This window comes from Ips typographus, linkage group LG6 (genome assembly GCF_016097725.1).
Source record: "Ips typographus isolate SLU linkage group LG6, UJ_Ityp_2.0, whole genome shotgun sequence".
Taxonomy (NCBI): domain Eukaryota; kingdom Metazoa; phylum Arthropoda; class Insecta; order Coleoptera; family Curculionidae; genus Ips; species Ips typographus.
In genome coordinates this window covers 1,710,737-1,737,173 of record NC_138427.1, presented here as the reverse complement: position 1 = coordinate 1,737,173, position 26,437 = coordinate 1,710,737, and the positions used below count along the sequence as shown (strand labels likewise).

Below are 26,437 nucleotides of genomic sequence, written 5' to 3'. Positions count from 1 at the left end.
CTGACCAACCCCCCTTTTTGGGCTTCCCTGTATGTAATTAAAGAAACTGAGATAGTCATCTGATGTAGTTTAAAAAGTTGAATCCAAAAATTAGTACCAAAATATTCCTAACCTTCAAATAGAAGAGCTACTGCCAATAATGTTTTTTTCTAATGGATCACCCGTTATATTTAACTATTTTCGGAATTTGCTCAAAATTCTGCAAATATTTTTCGAAAAAAAAACAAATTCGTAATTGTTTTACAAATTCGAAGATTGTTTTTTGACGAACCTTGTAGGTATATTGATAAAAAAAATTATAGAGGACCATTCATTTATAGCTCTGGAATCATAGCCATAAACAAATGAAGGTACAGTATAAGACATGTTTTACAATTTTACAACAAACTAAAATAAAATATTAAGAAATAAAAGAAAAAAAAAAGAAAATTTTGTGGTCATTTTTGGATTCAACTTTTTAAACTACATTAAATGGCTATTTCAGTTTTTTTAATTACATACATACAGGGAAGTCAGAAAAAGGGGGTTGGTCAGTCCCCATCAGTGAAAGACCCTGTACAAATAATCTTTATTTCATTAAACTTATTAATAAATTAAATTGTATTACAAACAGGAAATCAGAGTGACACAAAGATTTACTAATGAGAAACTTTAATTTCACTTTTTAAATTCGAAACAATTATTTGTAAATACGTATTACAATAATAATAATAATAAAAAATAAGAATGAGACAATTAAAATGGTTTCTTTCATTGAGTTAACATAGAAAAAAAATATCCCGAAGTCACGTAAAATGTGATGTAAACGCTGCTCTTATTTCAGGTGCAGCGTAGATTTCATTTATTATACAGGAACAGCCAAACGCCATAGGGTTTGGCATTATACTATGTACACATCTCTATTGGTAAATAATCTTTAATGTTTTAGAATCCTATCTTATATACACACATTCAAGTATAAAATAACAATAAATAATCAACACGGTAATAAGATGACTTCAGACGTAATAAAAACATATACCTATAGACGGACTTTCTATGTATTTATATGTACAAGGTGTGAAGTAAAAAAGAAAGAACCGTTATAGAAACGACGTTTATAAAATTTTGAGCCTGACGACTTTACGACGGTTCTTGCCTTATCGTTACACTATATTTTATTAAAATGACTTAAAAAATTGAGTATAGTCTAAGTCGCGAACAAATAACACCGGCCTGTATACCTACTCACTCCTAAGCTAAAATTCACCACGTTACTAGAATCAAATATTCGGTTTGGCACTTGAATAGGGAGTGCTGTTTCCGCCCTAATAGGAGTAACTCTTAATTTACTGTTCAGTCTAAGTTACGAATACGAAACTATATAGTCCCTAAAATGTAGAATTATTATTTTTGTTAAGTGTAATTTCTGCTAAAACTCAAACGCAACTAAACCGAAAGTGATTTTCCTTCGATTCGTAACCAAAAATTGGAAAACTTTTTGACAGTTTTCGCTTGACCTGAACGACCAATCATGCCGGTTTTAAGCGCAATCGTTCAGACTTATTATCTTATCAACATGTCAAGAGTTAGAATTTGTCACGATTCTAACTCTTTAGTATTCCCTACGTGGACTTGATCCACGCTGCCGGAACCCATTGCGGTTCCCGTTCTAAACTGTTAATCTCGCAGAGAAGGTCCTGATAGGCTCTCTCTGTATCGTTATTGATGATAATCATATCAAATAAGTGACCGTGTTTTATCTCCATTTCTCGAGCTTTATCGATTATTTCAACCAGCTCTTCCTCCTATAATAAAGAAACAATGAATGTTTGAATTTGATTTCTAACAGCAGATGACTTACCTTATACGATTCACCCAGTCGGTCCTTTTTTACCTTTAAATTCTCCAGATTGGGTGGAGCTACAAACACAACGTAAGGCTTCAGATCGGACGTTCTCAATATCTTTAGGCTTTGTGGATGCAAATTGAGTACGCATATTTTTCCAGTATTCACAACGGATCGGATAGCGTCTATTGATGTTCCGTAGTAAGCTTTTTCGTACTCTCCATGTTCCACAAACTTTCTCGACAAAATATCTGCTTCGAACTGAGCTCTTGTGATAAAATGATAGTCTTGGCCGTCGATTTCGTTATCTTTTCTCGCTCGAGACGTATCTGTGATAACGTCTTCATTAGTAATACAGTGGGAGTCAAAATTAGAAACTTACGAGGAATTGCTGCAGCAAACCGTTCGGAATTTTCCATCAGTCTTTGTCTAAGTTCATGCCGACCAATATCGGGCGGTCCAATTAGAACAATCGGCCTCTTCTTATCTGTTCTAGGGTAGTAAAGGGCTACTTCTTCATAGGTGAGGATTTCTTCAGGGTCGTAATCATCATTGGAGTACATTGGATATCCACCTGCTTTTAAGCGAAAGTTTTATTATTAAGTTGTACTATTCAAGTAGTGTGAAGAACTAACCTTCATCGTAAGCACCCTTTTTCTTCTTTTTCTTAGAGGTAGTCCCGCATAGGAGCGTCGACGTGTTGGATTTTTTGGTTGGTTTCGATATGCGTTCAGCAGCAGCAAGTCGCATGGTTTCTCTTTGGTGTTGGAAGGACAGTGACGGTATTAGACCAGCGAGGGTTTGATCTTCTTCCCCTTCTCTGTAGGCTTGCCACCTATAAAATGGTAATAGTTATGGCATAATGGCAGAATCAACCAAACTCACCAGTTGGGATCTTCCTGGCTGATAACGTGCAGCACGTCTCCTTTCCTAAAACTAATTCCCAGCTCTCGACAGGGTATGTACATATCATCCTCTGGGTCGTAGTCAAATAGGGCACGGACGTGGAGCACCATGTCCCTTGAAATATGACTCCTGAAAGTAGCAAAATGTTAATTTATCACGATTGACACAGATAAACATAATAGATTTGAGGGTAAATAAGTTAACAAAAACTAACCTTGCTTGCGAGGCTGGAATTACTAAAATTGTTAACGATCCTTCCATATCCTTAAGAATATCACAGACTGCATTGACGCTTTTACCGCGCATTTCAATTCCGTTTACTTCGAGGATTTCATCACCTTCGTGAAGGAGACCGCTCTTCTCAGCTGCCCCACCTCTCACTATCCTCCCTAAACAAATAATTTTTGTTAGTGTCAATTGTTTATTTACATATTCAGCATACAGGGTGTCCTTGAATTGGTGTCACAAACTGTCCAACCTCCAAAAATATGAAAAGAAGTTGTCCCTTTTTCAAGATACAAGATGTCAAAGTTTAAAAAAATAATATAGTTTTTTGTAAATATTTCCGGAACACTTTGTTTAGTAGTTCATATAGCAAATTAGGCTTATTTTTAGACATTGTGACCTTCGTGCAATAAATCTAACACTTACCAATGACAACAGCATCTCCCTCATTCCTAACAGTCGCCCCTAAAGGTTCTGTAGTCTTCTCGATTCGAATAATTTTAATATTGTCATCACTAGTGCCATACCGGCTGGTGACCACCGGGGTGGCGGTAATATCACCCGGGGGTGGCGGGGAAGTGGAATCGGGAGGCAGTTCGGTCGCCACCCCATCGTGGGCGACCATTAAAGCCTCAAATTCGTACCCTGTTAAGATCGTGGCCAGCTCGACCGCGTAGGCGCTCTGAGACGTGGTTAAAGCGTCCAAAACGTCCCTCAGAGCGTTTTGAGCGGATGGCCGAGGTCTTGAGCACACTTTCTGCCGTACCGTTTGGATTTTGTTGTGAATGGCCAAGGCCCGTCCAAACTGTGGTGATAACAGTAGTGATTGCACTGCTGCTATTCGACCTTCCAGACCGCTGATTCCTGAACCTGCTGATGTTTTCTTGAGTTGTATCTGTAACCTTTGTACGGCTGCCACCAGGTCTCCATAAGCTGTAAGATTTGATAATACAATTGAGAACTCAAATTTCTGATCAACACATACCATAAGCCACATGGACTCTCTCCTTTTCCTCCACAGGACTTTCAGTTCTAGGTTCAGCAATCTCATCCTCAAAGGCGTCGTTAATAGCTCCTTGGGGTGAGCTTTCCAAAGCTTGCAGTTTTCTAGAGCCGCGCAACGATCTGTTAAGAAACTCATTTTGAGCCGCAATCCGTTCTTCTTCTTCTTTTCTCTTCCTGATTTGATCCTGCAATAAAACGTGAAATATTCAATGGTAAGGACAGTTATTATTCAGTTTCCGTCATAGGCAAATGGTGTGCAAGTTTGCCTTGTACGGTTCCGTTGCGACGTTTCCTACGTTCGAAACGCAAAGGAATCCACGGATAAACAATCCTTGAAAAACCCGGTCGTTAATTGAATAACTTATTAATATCGTCGTATTTCTGTTAATAAATTAAATCGGTGGTATTAAGGTTTAATTACGTTGATGACTTCGCAATGTTTAAGAAATTACCGCAATTACAAGTCCTAAAATGGCCCCGTTTAATGATAATTAACTTTTTTTAATATCAACCCAAATATTGTTTAATAACTCACCTGAAAGTAATAACTATTATTATTATTGTTATTCAGATTACCCCTTTTCTTGGTGCCGGCCACCATTCTTGCATAACACCAACCACCCACGCAAACTTATCCAGTTCTAGTCATATCACGACCGGGTTGAAAAAATCACAACATCACGAGACCTCAGGTAAAAAACTCGATTTTCAGCACACGAAAAAAATTTAAATTAAAAATTTTCAACTAGTCAGAGTGAGATGTCCGCTACGATTTCTTCGATGTAGAAAAGGATATAAAAACGTTTGATTAGTCGCATATACAAACACACACAGGTAGCGGTGTGAATTACTCCCACCTGTCTATGTTTACAAAGTGGGTTCAATACTGCACAGTGGAAGGTGGAAGTGGGACTATTGTATGCTTTATAATGTGCGATGACACATACTATATACAGGGTGGTCGTGTTTTAAACGTGTCTTAGTAAGGGCGTAAAAGAATAATTGAGTTTTACTTTAATAGATGAATTTTAAATGTGTTCTGCTTTGTAAATCTTAATGTTAGTTTTGCAAACACACGTACCACACATAATAATAAATTATTTAAATTCTCTTTTTTTAGCCTTTTGAATATTGTCCTTTCTCATCAAAATACATATTATTGGATTGACATGGATTAAATACATAGATCAATTATTCAGTGTCTTCTCTTCTTGTAAAAGAAGTTCATATTAATAATGAACGGAAATAACAAAGTACCTAAAATCAAGATTCATTTATGTGTGGGAAAGGGTAGATTAAGACTTCCGCCAAAGGGGAGCAGATAGGGGCAGCTGCCCCCCTGCCCTAGAAATTCAAAAAAAGTAGTAGTTATAGGAGATGATGTTTCAATTGATATAATCAGGAAATGGGTATCACTGAACAAGTTTCTTGCAATTTTAAATAAAATACCATCTTCCATTTCATATCAACATGCCCCCCTTAGTTCATAGGGATTGTTTGTTTTACTGGGTGATCAATAATAAACAATTTTTAAGCCAATTTTTGCAGTGAAGAAAGCTATGCGATTGATAACAAGACCTGTCAATAGAAGACAGTGATATAATAACTTTCTCTAACAAATATCACTTATGTTGCTGACAAGATGCTTTTAAAAACGTTAAAAAACAATTTTTGTGATCCTCCTGTATAAAAAATACACGTTTCCCCACTACTGTTTTTTTTTTTAAACAAAATATAGATCATATTTCACTCTGTCATTTATACTGAATGAATCGAACACGTATTTTCTGGCATCAAACATCGACAAAAGACCGGACGTAATCGTCACGATGTCTGCTCTTCCATATACCTGCATGTAAATTTTCTACCATTCTTCGTTTTGCTAATACAAAAACTTCATACATATAAGTGAAAGTTGTAATTGATTGCACAAAACCTACTCGTCCGCGTTAATTAACCTACTCATAAGCTTTAAAAACAGAACTAACAAAATTCTTTGAAAGGTTAACGTTTTCTTTCCGTATTTGAGTTCTACATTCTTCACCTAGATAACCTGATTCCGAGCAATAAAATTAATAACAACGGCACGTAATGTTTAACGGATAAACAAAAAAATGTTCCGGAAGGATTATACCACCCATTATTTCGAAAATAATATGGGCTATCCGTTAAGTTAACTGAATTTTGTAGTTTAGCTAAAAAACAGGATGTTTTGTAGATCAAAGTGACTAGTTAATGAGGTTAATGAGCTAGTTATTAACAGTATGAAAAACTTTACAAGGAGCTTTAACTTCACTGCCAAGAAACCAAAATTTACTATAAAAAAAAATAAGACATAAATCAACATAATTTTAGTACTGAAGTGGGATAAAGCACTTTAGAGCAAAGTAGTGGTTGAAGAACGACCCTAAAATAGTGCAGGTATAAGCAACCAAAGAAAATATGGCTTACAGCATTATAGTAGAGCAACGTTTCAAAACGTCATAAAATTTAAAGATTTGCACTGATCATTGATTTGTTTTGATCTCTTGTGGTCAATTATAATTTTTGTGTAAAAGTAATGATATGGACAAAAAACTCTGAAAATACAGATTGAGTACTAAAAAAGCTGTACAAAAAAGTGTTTTTTAAAGAATAGTCACATATAAAACTATAGAGAGAATCTTCCTCATTTCTTCTATGTTTTGTATAAGATACATTTTTATTTTTACTAAGCAAAATAATTGAACTCAACCAATTAAAAAAAAAAACAAAAAACTGACCTGATACTTTTTAATGCTGTCCAATTGCTCCCGGGTGGGTTCCGTAACAATAGATGTCTTATTACCGCCAATAGGGGGTGCGCTTATGTTATTATTGTTGATAGTCCTGGCTGGTAGTTGGGGCGCAGGTGCCTTATTCACTAGTCGCCCGTCCGATTCGATTTTCAGGTGGTCTCTAGGGGGCGGCACCGGTTTCGGGGGAACTTGGGGGATGGCTTGAGATGGGAGGTGGTGGTTGTGTAAAGGCAAGGTCACGGAACCGTTTATAGTTGGCTAAAGAACAAAAAAAAATAAAAAGTTGAACTAAACGGTTCAGTGGGAGTTAAAGGGCCAAAAAAGTATATTAGACTCAGCTAGTACTAATTACTTATCAGTTGGGTTAATTCACTCATCAAAAAAATACAAGTTAGTTGTTTTACATTCCAAGTTAGTACGGTCTACTCCAGTTATTCAGTTAAATTCCAGGGGGTGTGGTTTACCTCAAGTTTATTTTTTAGGGGTGCGGCTATAATTTTTGGGGGTGTGGCTTTGCGGTCTATATAATTTTCGGGAACGTCTATGGCACGCTCCTGTGTCTCTCCTCCAAAATTTATGCCGGAAAATCTGTTGTACCCCACCTAAATGATTTACCCATTATCAGCCTAATCAGAAAATGTCCAGTTTTTGTGATACTGGTGTGTTGTAGGTTTTCAAAACCGACAGATATAGTTGAGTAAAAGACTGTCCAAATCGTGTTGGGTTTCTTATCCAATAATCAAAATTGATTGATAACATTGCCCAAAAATATTATTAGGTAATTAAACTGGACAAGAATACTTACGGTTAAAGTTGGTTTGGGTGGTGGATACCTAGGTGGCGTCTTGTTTCTGGCGACGAAACTATCTGGAACGTCCACCGCCATCTCGCGATGGGGTTGACCGTCGTCCGCACCATGAGACACCACCATCACCATATCCAGGGAGTCGTCCAGATCGTCTGGCGGCTTTTTTACCGGCTCCTGCAGCTCGGACTCCAGCACCACCAGGCTGCTGCCCGAACGTTTGCGAGCCCTGGAAAAAGTCACAGTCTCAGTATGAACATTATTACAGAATGATAATGGTTCTGATATGTCATTGCAAACATAAAATATTTGCATTTGCTAGGATTTATTCTCCATTATGACCTAGTAGGGTTGGAACGTATTGATTTGAGACAAATTTAAGATCATTAGGGTCGAATATCAGGTTGTCTAATAAATTATTAGATATAGTAGTAGTATATAATAATACCTGATTCATTATAACTATACAAAATATTATCATTAGACAAGATTTCTGCGCTACAACAATCAAAGTGAGTAAAGTTTTAAACTTAAACTGAAAACGTGATGTAAATCTTTGAGAATAATTAAATATAATAAACGATTCTTGTACAACAATTTGTGTTGTTCTCTTCTTTCTAAAAATTGGTAGAAAAAAGTCTACTTATCCACCCAGTCATTACAGAACCATTGACTCAGTTCCGAAATTCGCCATTCCAAATTTATACAAACAATGATCAATATCAGTTTGTGCCAAAAATTGTTTTCATACTATACAAGAGGTCCATTTTATGAAATGGTATGGGTACTAATTTAATTCCAACTGATTGTATCTCTGAGGATATTTTAGATTTGGTTTGTTGAACTAAAATGATCTAATTAATGTGACTTATTTTAATAGTAACTAAAACAGAATCTAAGAAATATCCTACTTTCAAATTAGCACAGCTAACTGAACTGAATTTATGTCAATTATAATGTTCCATAATTAAATGCTCTAAAATCCATTTTTGGTAAGGCTATACAAGGTGTTTAGAAGCTGATTATGTACATTTATTTCTTCTTCACTCTTCCATTTTGAATGTCTTTAGATGGTCTTAGTAAACATTTGATTATAATCTACAAACTTGATTACCATAAATGGAATGGATGAATTAATGTAATGAACTACCTCTAATAGATTGTTACTAATATTAATATTAATATTAATAATAAATGAACAATTATTGGCATATTGTAAGTTTATAGTACACGATACATAAATTAACATAATTTAATTTTCCCACCCTAGTGCCGGGAGGTTATCATTTACGCACGCTCGAAGAAAAAGGAATTTTACGACCATTAATACATAAATCCAACCTTAAAAACAGACAAATTTGCAGGACTGACTGACAACCTTTAAAAGATCAACATAACTGAAATTAGGTATTCCAGTGCAAAAAGTAATCCAATACATTAGTCTGCTTTAACTCATCTAAAGTCTAATAGGAAATTTAAGTCAACTAAAACAGCAACGAACATGGTAACCTGAGAACACAAAACAACCACTTTCTCGAATGTCAGAACCCAGAACTATCAGGTACTTGGTCGTGACTCACTTTAAAGTCCCGTCTGCACAATATCTCAGTTAAAACGACAGCACTCAACATTCCAGTCTAGACCTTAACCGGTACCAAATTCCCAAATCACCCAAGTGCAATTATCGCACTTCAACCAGGTAAAAAAAGTAAACACACAAATTTAAAGGCCCACCGAATAATCTCAATACACTTGACTTTATAACTCAAGTAATAAAGAATAGAAGCTCAATTAGAAACTGTACTTAGACTGTGCTGTTAGTGGTAATGATTAAATTAATTACAGTTCTCTTAATAACCTGTTCTACCCAGTCACATCTCATTATAGAATTGTTAAACCTTGAAGGTTAAACTCGGTCTCATTATGCAAAAATTCGTTCATGTATATGCGGCATCCGATCCGTGATGGGAACTTTACTACAATTACATACCAATTTTATGGGTAGGTTATTGAATATTACCCGTTGGTTCGAGGGTCAATAGGAACCATTTAGCGGAAATAATTGTTCGGTTGGAATGCATTTCAACACACACGTTTATCTATGACTGTAACCCAAATTCAATTCTTGGTAAAATTTGCAACTTCACGTACCAGTAACATTTAAAGATCCTCATTTTATTCCCTAGTACAACTTCCAATACCATATCAACTAAACTCATCAACACCACCACGGAAAACACTATCCAAACATCAAAACACAATAAAGCACATACTAAACACACAACCACGAAGACTTATATCATTGGTGGTACCACTTGAAGAACTGATTCTTAAGGCCCAAAGCGCGATGGTTTCCAGCGCCAAGACAAGTGGGTGTAACGGACAGGTACTGAAAAAACAGTTTTGATACGCTACGTTCGGTGGTACTGCGGTACCACGACGTGGCGATATCTATACTTGCTTCCAGTCGGTCTGTCCGTTTCTTAAAGCATTCCTGTGGAATAGGTGAGCGATTTGGCTTGGCCGATACGGCCAGGTAAAGGTATGAAAGAAATTTTTACGATTCTTTGGGTTGTCGGAGCGTGGCTCATTCGTACAGGGACGGATTTGGTGGGCGGTCGGTTAATCATTGCATGCCAAAATTACATTGAATAAGGTTCATTTTAACTGATTTTTTGTCAAAAACATAAATCCTTCGACAGAAATATACTAAAATAAAATAAGTTCTTTTTATGGGCATAACTAAACTTATGGCAAAGATGAGTTGAGAAGCACTATCTTCAAATAAGTTTCAAATGCACAAAGTCACGTTTAGCTCTTTCGTTCAAAGAAAGATTTTGGTGTTTGAGCAGAATGGATGTTATAATGAGGTGAGATTTTGAGGATGTATACTTTTTGACAATAGACTATTTGAGGTTTGCACATATCTAGAATAAAGCCAAAATCATAATCGTTGACTTTATTAATAACTGCCTGAAAGACTGTTCAAAATTAAAATGTTTATGCAAACTTCTTTGATGTACTGATTAATTATCTTTTTGATACAGTAACTGGCAAACAGATGGGAAATTACCTAGTTTTATTTCAAAACTAGAAATTAAGAGCCATTTAATGGAGATTTTCTGAAACAGCAACGGACAAGGCGCCACTTTCGTCCGGCCCTGACTTCCTGCCTTTTGTTCCTTTTGGTTGGGCAGATATCAGATTACTACAACAGAGAGACGGTGGCAGTTAAACGTCAGGTTTTTTTTCTGTTAAATCGCCTAGGTCCCCCCAAACACCAAATAAATCACTGCATTTTGCAGGTCTCAAAAAAATCATCATTTGTTAAAAGGTATTCCATGTTACTTATAAGCAAATAAACATAAGACTGTTTATAGTTCGCATTAGTACCCAGACCAACCCAACGGTTTTCCGGTTTACCTATCTGCACACAATACTAATAACATTTTACCTGAGATTTTCAATGGACTTTAATTAGATGGGTAGGCTGACTTGTATAAAAGGTTTTTCGATGCAAATTGATTTTGACGATTCAGACAAATACATTTTAAAATATGTCTTACTTGATCGGTTCGCGTACAACGAAACCTAATAAGCATCAGTATTTTTATTTGGAGAGAGTCGTAAATGTATTCGATACCAAAATATTTACGATTGTCGTACATGTGCTTTGTCAGCGCTACAAGTGAGTTTATTTTGAATGCTCCTGCTGATAGAACTGTGAGAAAGTAATAATGGTCTCATGCCAAAAGTTACCCTTTTATTAACTTGTTGAAATGCTATTTTGTATTAGTTGCCAAAACGATAGGATTTTAGAGTTGATGACCTACATAATCGCTTAGAGTTTTGTTGGGACTAGTGTATTAAAAAAAATCTTGATGAATAGAGATGAATGAAAAAAAAAATTGGTCTTCTAATTCCAAATTTGGAAAAGATGTTAAATTTATGCCAAATGTTTGCAAATTTTCTCACTTTCTCCTCCTCCTCCTTTCTTTTATCACTTCTGTCTTTATACCAGGGTGGTCCAGTTTTAAGTGTCAATAATTCATCATTCGATAGCCAATCAAAAAATAAGTTGACTTGCATTATGTCATTTTTCTAAAAAACGTTTCCTAAGGAACATACAGTCCTCCAAATTTCAATTTCAAAAATTGTTTTATAGTGTAAAACTGAACATTCAATACTTGTGAGAGTCCAAATTTGAACTGAATAGTCTAAAAACTTGCTATTTACTACTAGGAATAGTCTTATAATTCGTTTTCTCAGACTGTCATCTTGGTCGAGTGTGAAACTGGATTTCAAGAAGTAAAAACAGTCCGGAAATCAAGACAAAGATTGTATTGTGCATGAAACCCATTTTTTACTTCTAAAGATAATCTAAAAGTTGACTTAAGCTAGAACTGACTTTACTAAGACTAAAGAGAGTCCAAAAGTCTATTTTCAGGACTTTAATTGGTGTACAAACTCAAGTAAATTAAATTTTTGGACTATTTCATTTCTAAAAATTAGTTCTCAAGACTAATATCGTAGCATTTGGTACCAAAAATGTTTACTTTTATTACTTTACTTTTTGACTTGAAGAAACTTGACTTTTGGAAATAGTCTTAAAAAGCACCAAAAACAGTTTTTCTTAAAGATGCTACAATTTACTGCACCTATGAGTTTAGAAGTCAATTTAATAGTGAAGAAGCTTGAAATAACATTTTCAAGACTATGGACAGTGTACAAACTGGCTTTTAGGCCTGATAAGTCAAAAAATTCGTAAAGATAGGTCGAAAAACAATCTAGATTTTTAAGAAATAATTTTTAGCTCGAATTTTTAGCACTGAGATGTCAGTCACTTTTCAAGACTAAAATATTGAAATTTGTCTCAAAATTATGAAAATTTACTTCAAATGCAAATTTTAAGATTCTGATGTTACTTTTCATTAGTTCATAGTCAGTTTTTGTTGTTTAAGTCAATTTTTAACATTTAAATGTATGAATTTGTAGTCAAAAATTCTAGAAAAAGTAGTTTTTTATCTACTACTACAAATCAAACTTCTCTACTGTCTACAAATCAATTTTCAATATTAAAGTCTCTCGATTTGCATGAAAACTAGTTACAAATACAATTTTTAAGCTTCTGAAATCGATCTTTATTTTTTCTAAGTCAATTTTCAAAACTAAAGTCTTTCAGTTTGTCTGGAAACTATGAAATACTGGCTACAATGAAATTTTTTAAGCTTCTTAAGTGAATTTTCCGTTTTCGGTCTTTGAACGTAATAACTGAATTATCTCGTAAACGAAGTTTTAAATCAGAATTTTATAAGAGGTAATTTCTTTTTCATCGTGAACAGTGAAATTTAAAAAAACTGTAATTTTTGAAAAATGAGAGACGTAGAATAAAAGGCTAAAACATTAAAACCATTTTCCTGTATTTACGGTACTGGAGAATTTTGGCAAACGTCATTCATAATGAGTACTAATTTCATAAGTGCTTGTTAAATAAAAGATGTTTTAAGTCCAAAGACCAAAAGATTGATTTCAATGTTTTGAATGTATAAACCAGTCTTATACGCTTTTGGAGCCAGAAGAAAATTTCCAGTTTACATAAGAAACCAAACATAGTCTTAAGCCATTATTCCAAACTACTTTCTTATTTAAATAACTGAGTCGTGAAAAGCATTTACCAATAATATGATAAAGAAAAACTTGTAACTTTATGCGATCCACGATTCGCTCTAAGAGGCGGTTAGCGTGGGAACCAACAGGTTCGGGTACATACAAAACCAGGTTCGTTTCATTCTATTGCGTTGTTGCTTTTAAGTCAATAGAACCCAAAAAAGTCTTTGCTCCGTTCTGATGAAAATCAGTTTACCTGCCTCAAGGGACATCTGTTCGTAGATTAACGGTTCCGTGCAAATACATTCCGCAGAGAGTTACATAGGAGCTCATTTAATATTCATAAGAGTGGTAGCTTTGGGTATGTCTGATTGTTAAGGACTTACTCATTGCCGGTTAACAGATAGACGCCGGAAAGTCGAAAGTACTGTGCCATAAGTACCAATAATCGGCCGCTCCCTCGCATATAAATCAACTATTGTAACGTTTATACCATTCGTACGAACGCTTTTCACCCGTATTATCGCACAACTGAAATTCCTAACTAGAAATCTGTGAACACTCATTATATTGTTCCGCCCACTACAGATTATTGTTTAATAGCACACACGGGACCGACCGCCATATGCCTTATTACACATAAACGTTAATTAGTCTCAGGTTTAATTATAAATTTTATTGATTTCCTGAGGTTCTAACACGAATCAGATTAGGAAACTCTTCCGTTCCAATCATGGTTGGGTAAACAAATAAAATATTGACTCTCTGTTTGTGTATGAAATTATTGAGCTGAAGTTAAAAACTAAACAATACCTTTGTATTAAGACTTAATCCTGGCAATGATAATAAACTTGAGGTTGATTCATTGCAGTTTATAACGGTTTAGACACTGAACTTGACGCCGGTCCCAACATTTTTTACCATAATATGGTAAAACCGTTTATGTGGCTAATGAACGGCAAACTGTACGACAGGATGTGAAATCTCCATTGAATAGCTCGTGTATATTTTTCGGCGCAGGTTGTAATTGTGAGAACTCGCAAACAATAGAATTAGGATGATTTAGTGAAGGTAATTGACAAATTACTTTTCTGATGATGGAACGGTCACAACAACGTTGTGCCCTAAGTAAAAAACCTAATAGTGCATAAAAGTTGCAAATTATGTGCAGATTTCAAAAGTCATGTAGCTGTAAGGTGTTTAACAAGTAGTAAGATAACCTGACTAGTATTTTTAAATCATCAAAATACTGGTTTTGTCAGAGTTTCAATGATTTTTAATTTTGACTATAGCGTTTATAGAATAGTATATTCTATATTAAGAGCGGAAAGTAGTTATTTGCCGCTTGCACATGAAAATTGCAGCTTGAGGCGAAGCCGAACGCTGCAATCATGTAAAAGGGGCAAAAGTACTTTCGGCTCGAAATATGCACGATATTTTTTCGACGACTGCTGTGGGGTGGAGTAGAAGGACAATTCACATCATTTTTGTAGCTAGAACTCATTGTCACCGATAAATCACTTTGACGGAATGGCTTTATTTCAAACAGGTATGTCAAGCGTTGTTATGAAAACGCCGAAAAAGTTGGTGGGTAGATTGTTAGTAGAAAGCGAAAACGCTCTAGGACAGAAAATGATTCACTTTCTGTACACGTGGGGCAAATAACCACTTTCTGCTTTGAAATGGAAGCGTACATGAGGTACTTTCAAAGTCAGTAGTCGAAAAAAGCTTTTCTGATTTACTTTGAGTGACACTCACCTTGGAGGCAATTCGTTTTCGATATTGAGCTTGTTATTGTTGTTCTCCACTGGTGTTTTGAACTTGTTATTGTCTTCTCCGATGAGCAACTCGGTACGGCCGTTAGCGTACGGCGACGACGATCGACGCGCCCCGACGCCGCCGTATTGAGATGGGCTCTCTGGCCTTTCCCTAAATTAACAAAAGTTAATCAAATAAAGTACCCTTATTATGTATTATAATGTTTCATAACTAACTGCTTGAATCAAATTAAGATCAATGACTGTTCTAGAATTCTCACCTATTTTGAGGTCCGATATGGTTAGCAAGAAGAGCGGCGGCACTAATTTGCTCTGGGGGTTGTGTGGTAACCCTCACGTCGTTACCCACAAGGGGCGGGGGGCGATATTTGTCTCCCCCGGCGCTTCGATGAACGGCCACCACCGAGGTGGTGGTACCGAGCGCGCCGCCTGATCTAGAACCACCATATTTCGTTAATTTTCTTCAAAACTCCTAGTTAGGAACCTACTTGTTTCCTGTGGAGTTGTTGTTTAAATTTTCGGTAGCCGTCAAAGAAGTGACGTAGATTGGCGAGTTGTTGATGAAACCGTTTAAGTCCTCCGACGTTACGGATGTTTGTTGGCTTAGCTAAGAACAAATTTATTTGCTTGAGCTTCGTAAATTGACAAAGAAGGGACGAAATTAAATTCAAACTCCATTTCATCCTAATAAAGTTTATGAAGGCATGGGAAAAATGGGATAAAATCCTGTTTGGAGTATCAAGTTTCAAAGAGTCAACCACTTGGCCGCTTTCTCGAGGGCTGATCCACTTAGGACGGTTTACGATGATGCTGCTTTAAAGTGGTAATGACGAACGAAGTGTTCTTGCATCAAGTTTCATATATTTAAAGATAAGGGCTGTTAGGTTATTATTTTAGAACTGGTTAAACTCAGACAGATTTATGTAATTCCTGTTTTATTCCGTTGTTGTACTATATGCGACATTGTCTATTAAACTTGCCTTTGAAGACAACTATCAAATTAAATAGTAGTAGTTACAGATTGTATATGCTATACCGTGGTATAATAATACAATATTTTTTTCTCGATTTTTTTGTATCTTTATATGATCTTCTATGAATCAGAATCCTTACTTTTAGATTATCTCATTGATCAGCTTCTAGTTCTGACTTCTGAGTCTTCTGACAGTTCTGACTGTATTTGTACAGGAAATTCCTTTATTAAGTTTGGTATAACACTTCTTAGAGTCACTCACATTGTCTGGGAATGGTATTTTCATTCGAATACTAAACAGCTCACATCAAACGAAAATAAACTGCTCGTCAAGAAGAATGGGACAGCAAAATTTTAGCTCTTCTTTCAACGGCTGTTTCTTCAAATTGATGAATGTGAATAAATAGAAATATAGAATAGAAAAAGCCAAACTGGTGAAAACGTCTATAAATATATAAAATTGGATCATTAAAACAAATAGTGTGCTTCTTTATCCAATATCATTATTTTCCATTAAAATCATTGAACATGCCAAGATTTATGATAAAAACATTATTTTGTTTTCAAGATTTTATTTGGGTCACCCTGTATAACGCAGATTAAGCTTTTTACTTAAATTGGGTAGTTTTAAGTGTAACCTTTCTAATCCCTTTCGTTTTCCACTAAAGATTTAAAGAAATGGTTAAATTAAAAACAAGAAAAGTAACAATAACCCCCTTTATCAAATTTTGCAGTAATCGAGTGAATCAATTTGAAAAAACAGCTGCTCAAAAATTATTTATCAAAAATTTTGTTGTCCCATTCTTTTTGACGAGCAGTTTAGATACAGAAACCATATCAAACAGTAAACAATCATTCATGGAAATAAATAAGAATGGTCCAACAGTCTTATAACAAAATTATGTAAGTAATCCAGTCAATGAATTCAGTTAGGCGTTTGACAACATCGCATTTTTGGCCTATTGGAAGTTGTTTTAGATTTTCTGTCTTTGTTTCAGATATTATGGAATTATCCGTGTTTCTCTGTCTGTTGCATGGATATTTGAAACTTTTTAATAATCTGATAGTTGAGTGTCAATTTGTGGAATTAATTTCTATTATAAAATTCTCAAAATTTCACACCTCTCGAGTACTGTGGATGTATAATTAAATTACAACTTGATCATGAAAATAATAATGAATGATGATAAAACTAATTAAAACCAGTAATTTGAAAATATCTATTGCGCATACCTGTTCGGATAGCTTGGTTATGTCGATGGGGGTGATCTTGCGCAGCGCTGAGAGACGCTCCAGGCGTTCCCGAGCTTGCTGCTCCACGGCAATGACAAACGCATCCTGCACGTTGTCTTGACTTAAATCTAAATCTACCGCTGAAATAGAAAAATCAGTTTTAATTAAAAGGTTATATCTACGTAGATTTATTGCTGTAATTCAACCACACATTTCCTGTTACAGTTTTTTTCCCGTATGACTTACTAGCAAAGGTTGTATTGAATAATGGGATTGTGACTATCTTGTAATCGGTTTTTAAGAAGCACTACAGCGATCGCTCGAAGCGATTTCTAAGCGCAAGAGGTTCGCTGACCCTTATTGGCCAAAGAGGACAACCGGGATCTAAAAGAGTCCTTCATCAATTCCCGAAGATATATTGCCGCAGTTTTTTCTCCTCGTGTAATCTAATAGGGACGTGCCAGGTTTTCCGGGTATCCGGTCGGTAAAATGGAATTTTCTTTCCGCGAACGATTAGCAAATATTGAGTTAAACGAAAGTCCATTGTAAGGGGCTTTTTAGGCGAGTTTTGAATAACTCGTCGCGCGCCCAACCTATCCGGTCTCAAGAAAAAAAAAGAAGAAATTAAGATTTCCGACAACAATGTAGTTTGTTGAATAATTCTTGAAACCGTTCGAGTAGGCGCTAACCAGTCTCGAAGAGTATGCTGTGTTGCCAATGACGTATTTTTGGTAATGCTCTTTAAATCACAAATGTTTGTTACTAAATGTAAAGACTAATAGTTGAAATTAAACTCCAGTTTTGAAAAATAAACCTGAATTTTTTAGTTTTAATTTTACTTCAGGATATACTATAATGCTATAAAAGCTGCATCTGGTTGAGGAAATATTTAAAATTTAGGAATAGTCTTAGTAGGTCTACACGATTGATTTTACGTGTTTGATAATGACCAAAAGGCAAAACTAGCCATAAAAACGGTTTGAGATCTTTATGGCATTTGTATGATATGGTTAGATTAATTTCAACTGGTGAAAGTTGCCTTTCTATTGATACCATTTTGACTCATAAGAATGTGATGATCATGAATGATGATAACAACATTTCTTCATTATACACGTTTAACACATTCTGAAACACATAAAACGAACAGGACCAAATTATGAAACTCCCCATTTTACTGTTGTAGCGTCCACATACACGACATTCTCATGGAGTAAAGTCTGGTCGACCAGACGGACAATCATAACTGGTACAAAATGCATATAGAACAAGACCATTTGTTGTGTAATAGTTGGTTTCTTGCCTAGAGCCTTTCAGTAAACAAATATTAAAAACATTTCCTGATTCGTAGAGAAGTTAAGTACGGGATTTGGCAACGTTGTTCTAGCTCACAGCCGGTTAACCTTGACTTGAGAGGTTGAGATTCTGAAGAGATGACGATGGTAATGCCTTACCAAGAAATGGGCGTATCAGTTATTTCAGATATGGCAAATCTGCCTTGTTTGGAACGAGGTTCATGCATACTTTTAGGTCACGACATTTACCCTTTTAATGCGTTTTTACGTAACTGTTTTTAATCATTAAGAACGTTACATAAATAGAGTTGCACAAAAGTGCTCATCATCATCACTGCGGTCTAGTTTAAGTAGCACCGCTTTTTTACATCAAGTCTAAATGGATTGTAACGGTATCCGATGGTTTGACAATCTGTATCTTCATAAAAGACTCAAACGGTTTATGGCCTTGTTACTTCTAATTGGTATAAGTGCCCTTGTATTGATATTTCATTATAGAAAAGAAGCCATAAGTGTTACTAGAAAAAATGGAGTACTCCTTGTTTCGCTCCTAATTAAGTTTTTCTGCTAGATTTCCGGATTTAATTGGAAACAGTCCCCTTTTGGTGTTGAGAGTTTTATCCACTTACCGTCGAGCTAATGTAATTAGAATGTTAAATTCGTTCTTCACTTAGAAATAAATGATTTCCTTTCAACAAAACTTCAATCTAAGGTAACTGTTTCTATTCATAAGGAGGACGTGTTTCATGTATTTATCTAAATGGGTCGAGGTTTTATCGACCCTCAGCAGAACTCTTGGACGCCTATTGAAAATGCAGATACGTTAAAAGCATCTTCGACAGCTATTTATTTTAGTGGCAGCTCCTTTATTGCTAGAAATGCATGCAAATCAACACGTTGAGCAATTTTGCAATTTATGGTTGCTTAAACAAATAAACACTGACAGGGAAAATCAGATAAAACAAAAGTACACGTTTGTACAGCTAGTCACGTCCAAATTAAAAATATTAATCACGGTCAGAGCTTAATAACAATATCAGTATTGTTTCCAAACAAAGCTCAAGTTAATTAATAATAGCTTTGGTGCTGGGCAAACCTTCAGATTTCTGTACAACGTGTGTTTATCAATTGAGCTGAATTATTTTTGTTTAAATCATGAAACATAATCAAGGTTATTTCCCACGAAAGCGAAGAAACTTTCTGAGACGAATATTAAATGAATATGAATAATTGATGGGCAGTTTGACAGCTGAAATTTTAGTTATTAATGAGAGTGAAACTAGAAAAGTTCACACAATGAAAGTTTAGATGTTCAAAAGCAAGTTGGCTGATTATACAAGGTGATGAAGGAGAAGAAAGTCATTTTCAAGTGTAATTTGTACTTAAGATGTACCTAAAATCTAATTTTTGATATTTCAATCATTCGCAATTCTAGATACAATAAAGTGAAAACAAATTTGAAATTCGTATTGATGGAGTAATTGAACATTGCAACCAGATAGTATTGTCGCAATTAGCTATAAAATAATTATATTTAATTACTTTGCATTAAAAGGAATCAATCTTTTGCGCAAGCTATTTCAACAATTTATTTAATAACAGCAGAAACTTAATTGTAAACCTTTTTCCACTTAGTAAATTCCTTCTTATTTTGCTTTTTAACATTTTCATCGTCTCACAGGAGCACGTGACATAAATTAAATTGAATCATGTGCATGATATTGATAAAGCAAGCGAAAAAACTTGAAATTGATATAGCTGCCTTCTTAAAACTTATAACAACCATTAAACTTGTTACAATGCAATTTTAGTGACCATGACATCATTAAAAATAGTTTATAACTAATACATAATTTTATTGTAATTATTCCAGTCGACTCATAATATCCTACAATTTAAATAGTTTTAGTAGACGTTTATATTCCTGATTGTAGAAGTAAATAATTTTTTTGGAAATCATTTAGGTTTTATGGAATGGATGAAATACAGCAATTAATCATTTGATCAACGATCCTTAATTAGTGATCTAATTATAATTTACGCACAACTTTAAACGTTTTCTGATGTTTTAATAAGAATTATGCTGAATATTAACGTTCGACTAGAATTAAATCCAAAAATCAAAATAATAATTGATGACTGGAATTTTAACAAGATTAAATCCGGTTTTTGTAGTGTAAACGGAATGCTAATATTTGTAAATAGTGGAATTCCTGCAAGATTGAAACTTTTGTATGCAGATATGCTCACATTTAACCTGCATATCTAAACTAATTTATGTTTTATTTGTTTATCTACATCAAATTGGAAATTTTCGACTCATTCAAACGAGAAACAAATATTCCGGAACTATTCCATAAAAACCATTCTTTTGGAAATATTGATTATTGAAGGAAAGTGGTCATGAATCAGATTGATATCTTGTAACCTTGATAATGATTAATTGTCTTGGTTATTATTAATCACTCATTGGAACCCAGCCCGAACAGCTGATTTAACTTTCCTAACCATTGTAATAAAAAAATGACGTGATTGCGAGTCTAGTTTAGTAATTGAACCATCTAAATCTTAGGATAGGTAATGTTCAGAACAACCGCAGATCAAATAATAACTGTTTCAGAAAGAATACCTTAATTAAAAGTTTTAAAGACCAAATAACTAATAATTGTCTTATCTTCTAGCATTTCTAAAATAGTTTCTACCATTATTGAAATGCACTTTAAAATTAATTATTGACTACACGTGTAGAACGCGCAACGTTATCGAATTAGGATAATTACATTTGAATGAGTTTTGGTGACTCGCAACTTACTAATGGTTGAGTCACTTTAACCATATAATGTATGTGCAGAGAAGAATCAAGATTAAAAACCAGCTAACCTTTTGACACAGTTTCGAGACACCAATACCACACATTCACTATACAAAGAAAAAACTTTTAATCCAGCAAAACTAGCACTTCACTGCATAGAAGAAAAATCACCACAAATGCCACAAAATTTCCAGATTTTTTAGGGAAAAACGACGAACATCAGGTGCCACGAAAACAGTCGCCGCTCTCGCGCACCAGACTGGGTACCAGCGCTGAAGAACAATCGAGGATCGCGAGTACCACCTCGGTCACTAGATTTCGCGGCGTGTAATGCCCGCTAAGGCGATCGTGCAGGTTCCCGGCTATTTTGTTGTTTGTGGTACCTCTATTTTTTCCATTTACCGAGACGAAATTGACCGACCGTACACGAAACGACACGGCTACAAGCTTTATTTAATTTAATTTGAAAGCGACGGTGTTATGTAATCGTTTATGTATCCGACACATATGCTATATACTTAACAAACATGTAACACCCATTTTTTTCTACAGTAATTCAGGCTTGCTGTGAACCCTTGAAATTTCAGAAAAATTCAAATGTATCCAAAATGTACAAGGTACACAATTTAATTTAATTTTTAATGAGTTAGATAAGAGATATAATTATGTACAAATGTACTTGGGTACTACAATCATCATAATTTCCAGTACAGATCTAGAGGGTCATTCTAATTTTAGAGTCAAAACTATAAGAAAACTTACCTAAACGAGCTCCGGTTCTTCGTTTGACTCGGAGGCATATTGTTCTAGATCGAATACACTGAAAAAAAGTCATTAGAGTGCAAATAGAGCAATAAACTAGTTGTCCTCACCTGATGAATGTGGTTGATAACTTCAGTATGATTGGCGTCCTCTAAAGTTTTGCCATTCACCTCTAAAATTTCGTCGCCAACTTCAAGATTATCGTTATCAGCAGGTGAACCTATACAAAAAAATTGCCTGCATAAAACAGTTGTTATAACTTATCCAAACTATTAAATAATAACAAGAATGATTAGTTTACTACTTAAACCTTTTTTGAAGACGTGATATGCCAATAGAAATTGTTATACATGTTACATCAAGGTTGCATGAAACCATCTGTTTACTAAACTATAACACAAAACTTCCATTCCATAATTTAAATTCTTTTAACATTTTTATTAAAATATCCGGTTTTTACCGTAGGAGCTCTTTTACTTTTTCCAACATCAAGTCACATTCAGAATACATTTTTCTAGGTGCGGTACCGTTCACATCATTGACTGCTTATTTAAAAATGTTTCGAAACCAGATTGTTGTCCCGTTAATTACGGAGACAATCTATTCAAGGATTAAATTGGGAATCTTACCGTATAGTTTAATTTTTTTATCCTTGGTTTCTACCAGAATTATTACATAACCTCCTAAATCCACCATGATTTGTACGGCGGCCAATCTGAAAGAAACGGGTTTAAATTAGGATAAGTCGGTTAAATTGTTTTTAATTTAGATGGGTGAATCGTTATTTTAAATGGATTCCAAAAGAAAATGTGTTCTGGATAACTGCTAAGGTGATTACCATGTTATGAATAAAGTCAGAATCTTCCTAGCATTATGGTGCACGAACTTTTATTATGATATTAATGGATTTTTAGATAAACCTGGGCGGTTAATTTACTTAATTTCAATAAAAATCCCCAATACCTGAACCGTGATAAAAAATTGTGTATGTGTGTCAACATACTAGTACAAGATTTGCTGAAACCCTCTCAAGTGTTTCCTGTAATTACCGTAACATTGTAGCTTTGATATGGAAAAGCAAAGAACGGATGCAGTTTCCTCTTAATTTACTTAAAACCCAGCTGAACTAAATTGAATTAATTAAACCAGCGTTTCTCCTATTCTACTTAATTGGCGTTACGTTAACATTATGTAATTATAGAAAATTTTTTACCCTAAACTAGTTTACTTTTAGTTTGGAGACATTAGAACTAAACTAATAGATCCCACAAGTGTCTTCTATTTTATTTACGGTTGCTTTGACATGGAGAAAGAGCAAATGCACTTTCCGGACATTTTAAACTTTCACCAAATTGGGTTAAATCAATTCAAGTTACGTCCTATCTCACTGATGACATTATGTAATTTGGTCCGGAAATTTGGAAACTTATTTCCTCTGCTAAATACTTACTTTGAGTTTAAAAACTCGTTATCAGAGCCCGAAACGTAGTCATTTCACTAGGAACAATCGGCATTCGTCCCAAACAAGTCGCGAACCGTTTATTGGAAATTGTGCGTAGCAAAGGGCAGTAGAACGAAAAGGGCGACCGTGGGGCCTTTAGGGGAGCCCCGCGAATGTAAAATGGGGGCCGCCGGACCGTAATCTCGGCTCATGGATCGAGAATGTCGCCAGAGCCATCAGAACCGAAACGTTGTCGTTTTTAGGGGGATTTCGGCGGCACCGACGACACTCCGGGGCATCGGGTGTGGATGCAAATGGGGCCGACGACGGTCTGAGGGGGATCGATACGGCGCACGAGAGATTCATTCGCACAGCATCCCCTTTTCGGCGGGGCGTACGAATGTCATCCAGTGGGGTAAAATTTAATCTCAAAACTCACAAAAGTGTTTTTAGAGTTTGGTTCTGAAAATTTTGACATTCTGGAAGAGAATAGCATCCGAGCAGCAATGTCACTCCCCAAATTATTAAAGTATACAAAAATGTGACAGTGCTTAGTTGTTTCCAAATGATGTTCAAAATGCACGTTGATTGGTTTGGGCAGATATCTGTTTCTTCTAATTCCTCTCATTTTCTACTCTTTCAATGATCATCAATACTTTTTGTCCCACCATCAGAGATGAGATACCATCAGAAAGATGCGTCGAACCGAAAGAATAACGCGCATAGCCGAGAAAATTGTGAATTTGAAGCCAATATACTGGATGTAGGGCGGCATTGTAGGTCAGGTTCGAAAAACGACATGTGGTCTTGGATGTTGGCCAGTGTTGTGATGTCGTTTTAATTGCCAGTCACAATTCACTTTATTCACCACTTTAGCGCAATTTATGGCACGGTAACACGTTTTGATTTGCGCGATAAAATCTCACAAATTCAACAATAAATTCCTAATACACGTGTAGAATGCAACCGACGTTTTGTGTGTTTGTGCCATATTTCGCTTTTCTGTAAATTACCTTCCTTATTGCCGATGGCAGGGTCGACCGCTAATTACGATATGGCGAAATGAGATAATCTCTGGAATAGTATTAAAATTTAGAGTTCATTACTTTGACTTACAAGGCAAATTGCCCCCATGTTGATTGATATTTAACGCTTTAAATAGAAATGTAATTATTTAAAATTGATTTTTTTTCTAATTAAATATGTTAGTGGCATATAATCTATTTTAAGTATTTGCCAGCAAAAGATATAACTAAATTTGTATTTCGCAAAAGTCGAATATTTTTTAACACGTCTAAGCTTGACAATTTAATGTATAATGTACTTTTGCCTCATATAATACAAGTAACATCCATCCACATTAATCTAGCAATAATCAAATGAATGATGATCGATTTTGGTTATCCCGAGAATTGGGTTTGTAAACAAAAGCGTCGAAAAAGCAAATATTCATAATAAACTCTCTATTTTCGCAGAACATTCAGGTGTTTTTTTTAGCTGTTTACTACTATACTAGCCCATTAAAATTACATGTAATCGCAAGTTAAAATAGTCTATTAAAACATTACATCTGATGCTTAATTGGTATGTTTTTAGAAGGAAGTATTAATTACGAATAATTAAAGTAAAAAAATAAGTTGTCTTACGTATGTTTCTTGTCCAACCGAACTGATAAGTTAAAACTAGCAGAAGAGTAGAAGATTAAAATAAATATGGGCTAAAATAATCAGTAAATCTAAAACTCCCTTTGCACAAAACAGAAAGAATACAAGACATTTTACATTCACCAATCGATTAACATCAGTACTCAGATAAACAAAATATGCTAAAAATATTCCCAGGCAAAATCCAGATTTAGTTACCAATACTACGATTTTTCTTAAAATTTTCTTCAAGTTCATCTTGATTAACATTGTAAGACTTCTTACGAAGAAGCGTCTAAAGCCTTCCAAGACTCTTTTAGAATTGCCAGAAGTCCTTAACAGCTGTTTTAAAACTGCCAGAATCCACTGAAACCTTCCAAGGCAATTTTAAAATTGCCAGAAGTTTTTAACGGCTGTTTTAAAGATGCCAGATGCTTCTGAAACTTTTCAAGATTCTTTTAAAATTTGCCAGAAGTCTTTAACACCTGTTTTAAAGGTGCCAGAATCCGCTGAAACCTTCCAAGACTCTTTTAACATTGCCAGAAGCCTTTAACAGCTGTTTTAAAGCTGCTAGAAGACTCTGAAACCTTCCAAGACTCTTTTAAAATTGCCACAAAGCTCTCACAGTTATTTTAAAAGTGCCACAAGACTCTGAAATCTTCCAAGACTTTTTTAAAATTGCCAGAAGTCATTAACAGCTGTTTTATAAGTGCCAGAACCCTCTGAAACCTTTAAAGACTATTTTATAATTGCCAGAAGTTTATAACAACTATTTTAAAAGTGTCTGAAGCCTCTCAGAGTTCAATGACAGTACCAGAAGACTATGAAACTTTTCAAGACTATTTTATAATTGCCAGAAGTTTATAACAACTATTTTAAAAGTGTCTGAAGCCTCTCAGAGTTCAATGACAGTACCAGAAGACTATGAAACTTTTCAAGACACTTTTAAAATTGCCCTAAGTCTATAACAGTTGTTTTCACAGTGCCAGAACCCTCTAAAACCTTTAAAGACTATTTTAAAATTGCCAGAAGTCTATGAAATCTTTCAAGACACTTTTAAAATTTGCCATAATTCTTTAACGACTGTTTTCAAAGTGCCAGAACCCTCTGAAACCTTTAAACACTATTTTAAAATGGCCAGAATTCTATGAAATCTTTCAAAACACTTTTAAAATTTGCCAGAATTCTTTAACAACTGTTTTAGAAGTGCCAGAATCTTCTGGGACCTTGCAAGACTGTTTTAAAATTGTTAGAAGTCTTTAAAAACTGTTTAAAAGTGTCGTCCGAGTTAAATCTTGCGGAAAACAACATTTTGACATTCAATATAAATAATAGTATTTTAAAGAA

The 26,437-nt window shown here is 34.9% G+C and overlaps 1 protein-coding gene across 3 annotated transcripts; it reads right to left on the bottom strand.

Moving 5' to 3' along the window:
- Positions 1-634: 634 nt before the first annotated feature.
- On the bottom strand, positions 635-23,737 carry sdt (MAGUK p55 family member stardust). Of its 3 annotated transcripts, none has more exons than XM_081981923.1 (19): positions 23,457-23,735; positions 22,636-22,721; positions 22,117-22,226; positions 22,007-22,064; positions 17,138-17,277; positions 15,420-15,538; positions 15,192-15,365; positions 14,912-15,082; positions 7,547-7,775; positions 7,206-7,343; positions 6,727-6,999; positions 3,945-4,149; positions 3,386-3,892; positions 2,949-3,123; positions 2,714-2,863; positions 2,464-2,663; positions 2,211-2,402; positions 1,844-2,157; positions 635-1,787 (listed from the first exon to the last, which is right to left on the bottom strand). In XM_081981923.1, exons 2-19 carry the CDS (start codon positions 22,700-22,702, stop codon positions 1,605-1,607), a joined length of 3,405 nt encoding a protein of 1,134 aa, XP_081838049.1. In that variant the 5' UTR covers positions 22,703-22,721; positions 23,457-23,735; the 3' UTR covers positions 635-1,604. The 3 variants fall into 3 exon arrangements, with proteins under 3 accessions (XP_081838049.1, XP_081838048.1, XP_081838050.1); XM_081981922.1 differs by having other exon boundaries at positions 2,211-2,405; positions 23,457-23,730; XM_081981924.1 differs by lacking the exon at positions 7,206-7,343 and having other exon boundaries at positions 23,457-23,737.
- Positions 23,738-26,437: the final 2,700 nt, after the last annotated feature.

Excerpts from the sequence above, each read along its gene's own strand:
- sdt (XM_081981922.1), bottom strand. The coding sequence starts at position 22,702 with ATGGTGGATTTAGGAGGTTATGTAATAATTCTGGTAGAAACCAAGGAT. Across the intron at positions 22,065-22,116 it reads TTATCAACCACATTCATCAG|TGTATTCGATCTAGAACAAT; the intron begins GTGAGGACAACT and ends ACTTTTTTTCAG. Across the intron at positions 2,664-2,713 it reads AGCCAGGAAGATCCCAACTG|GTGGCAAGCCTACAGAGAAG; the intron begins GTGAGTTTGGTT and ends ACCATTTTATAG.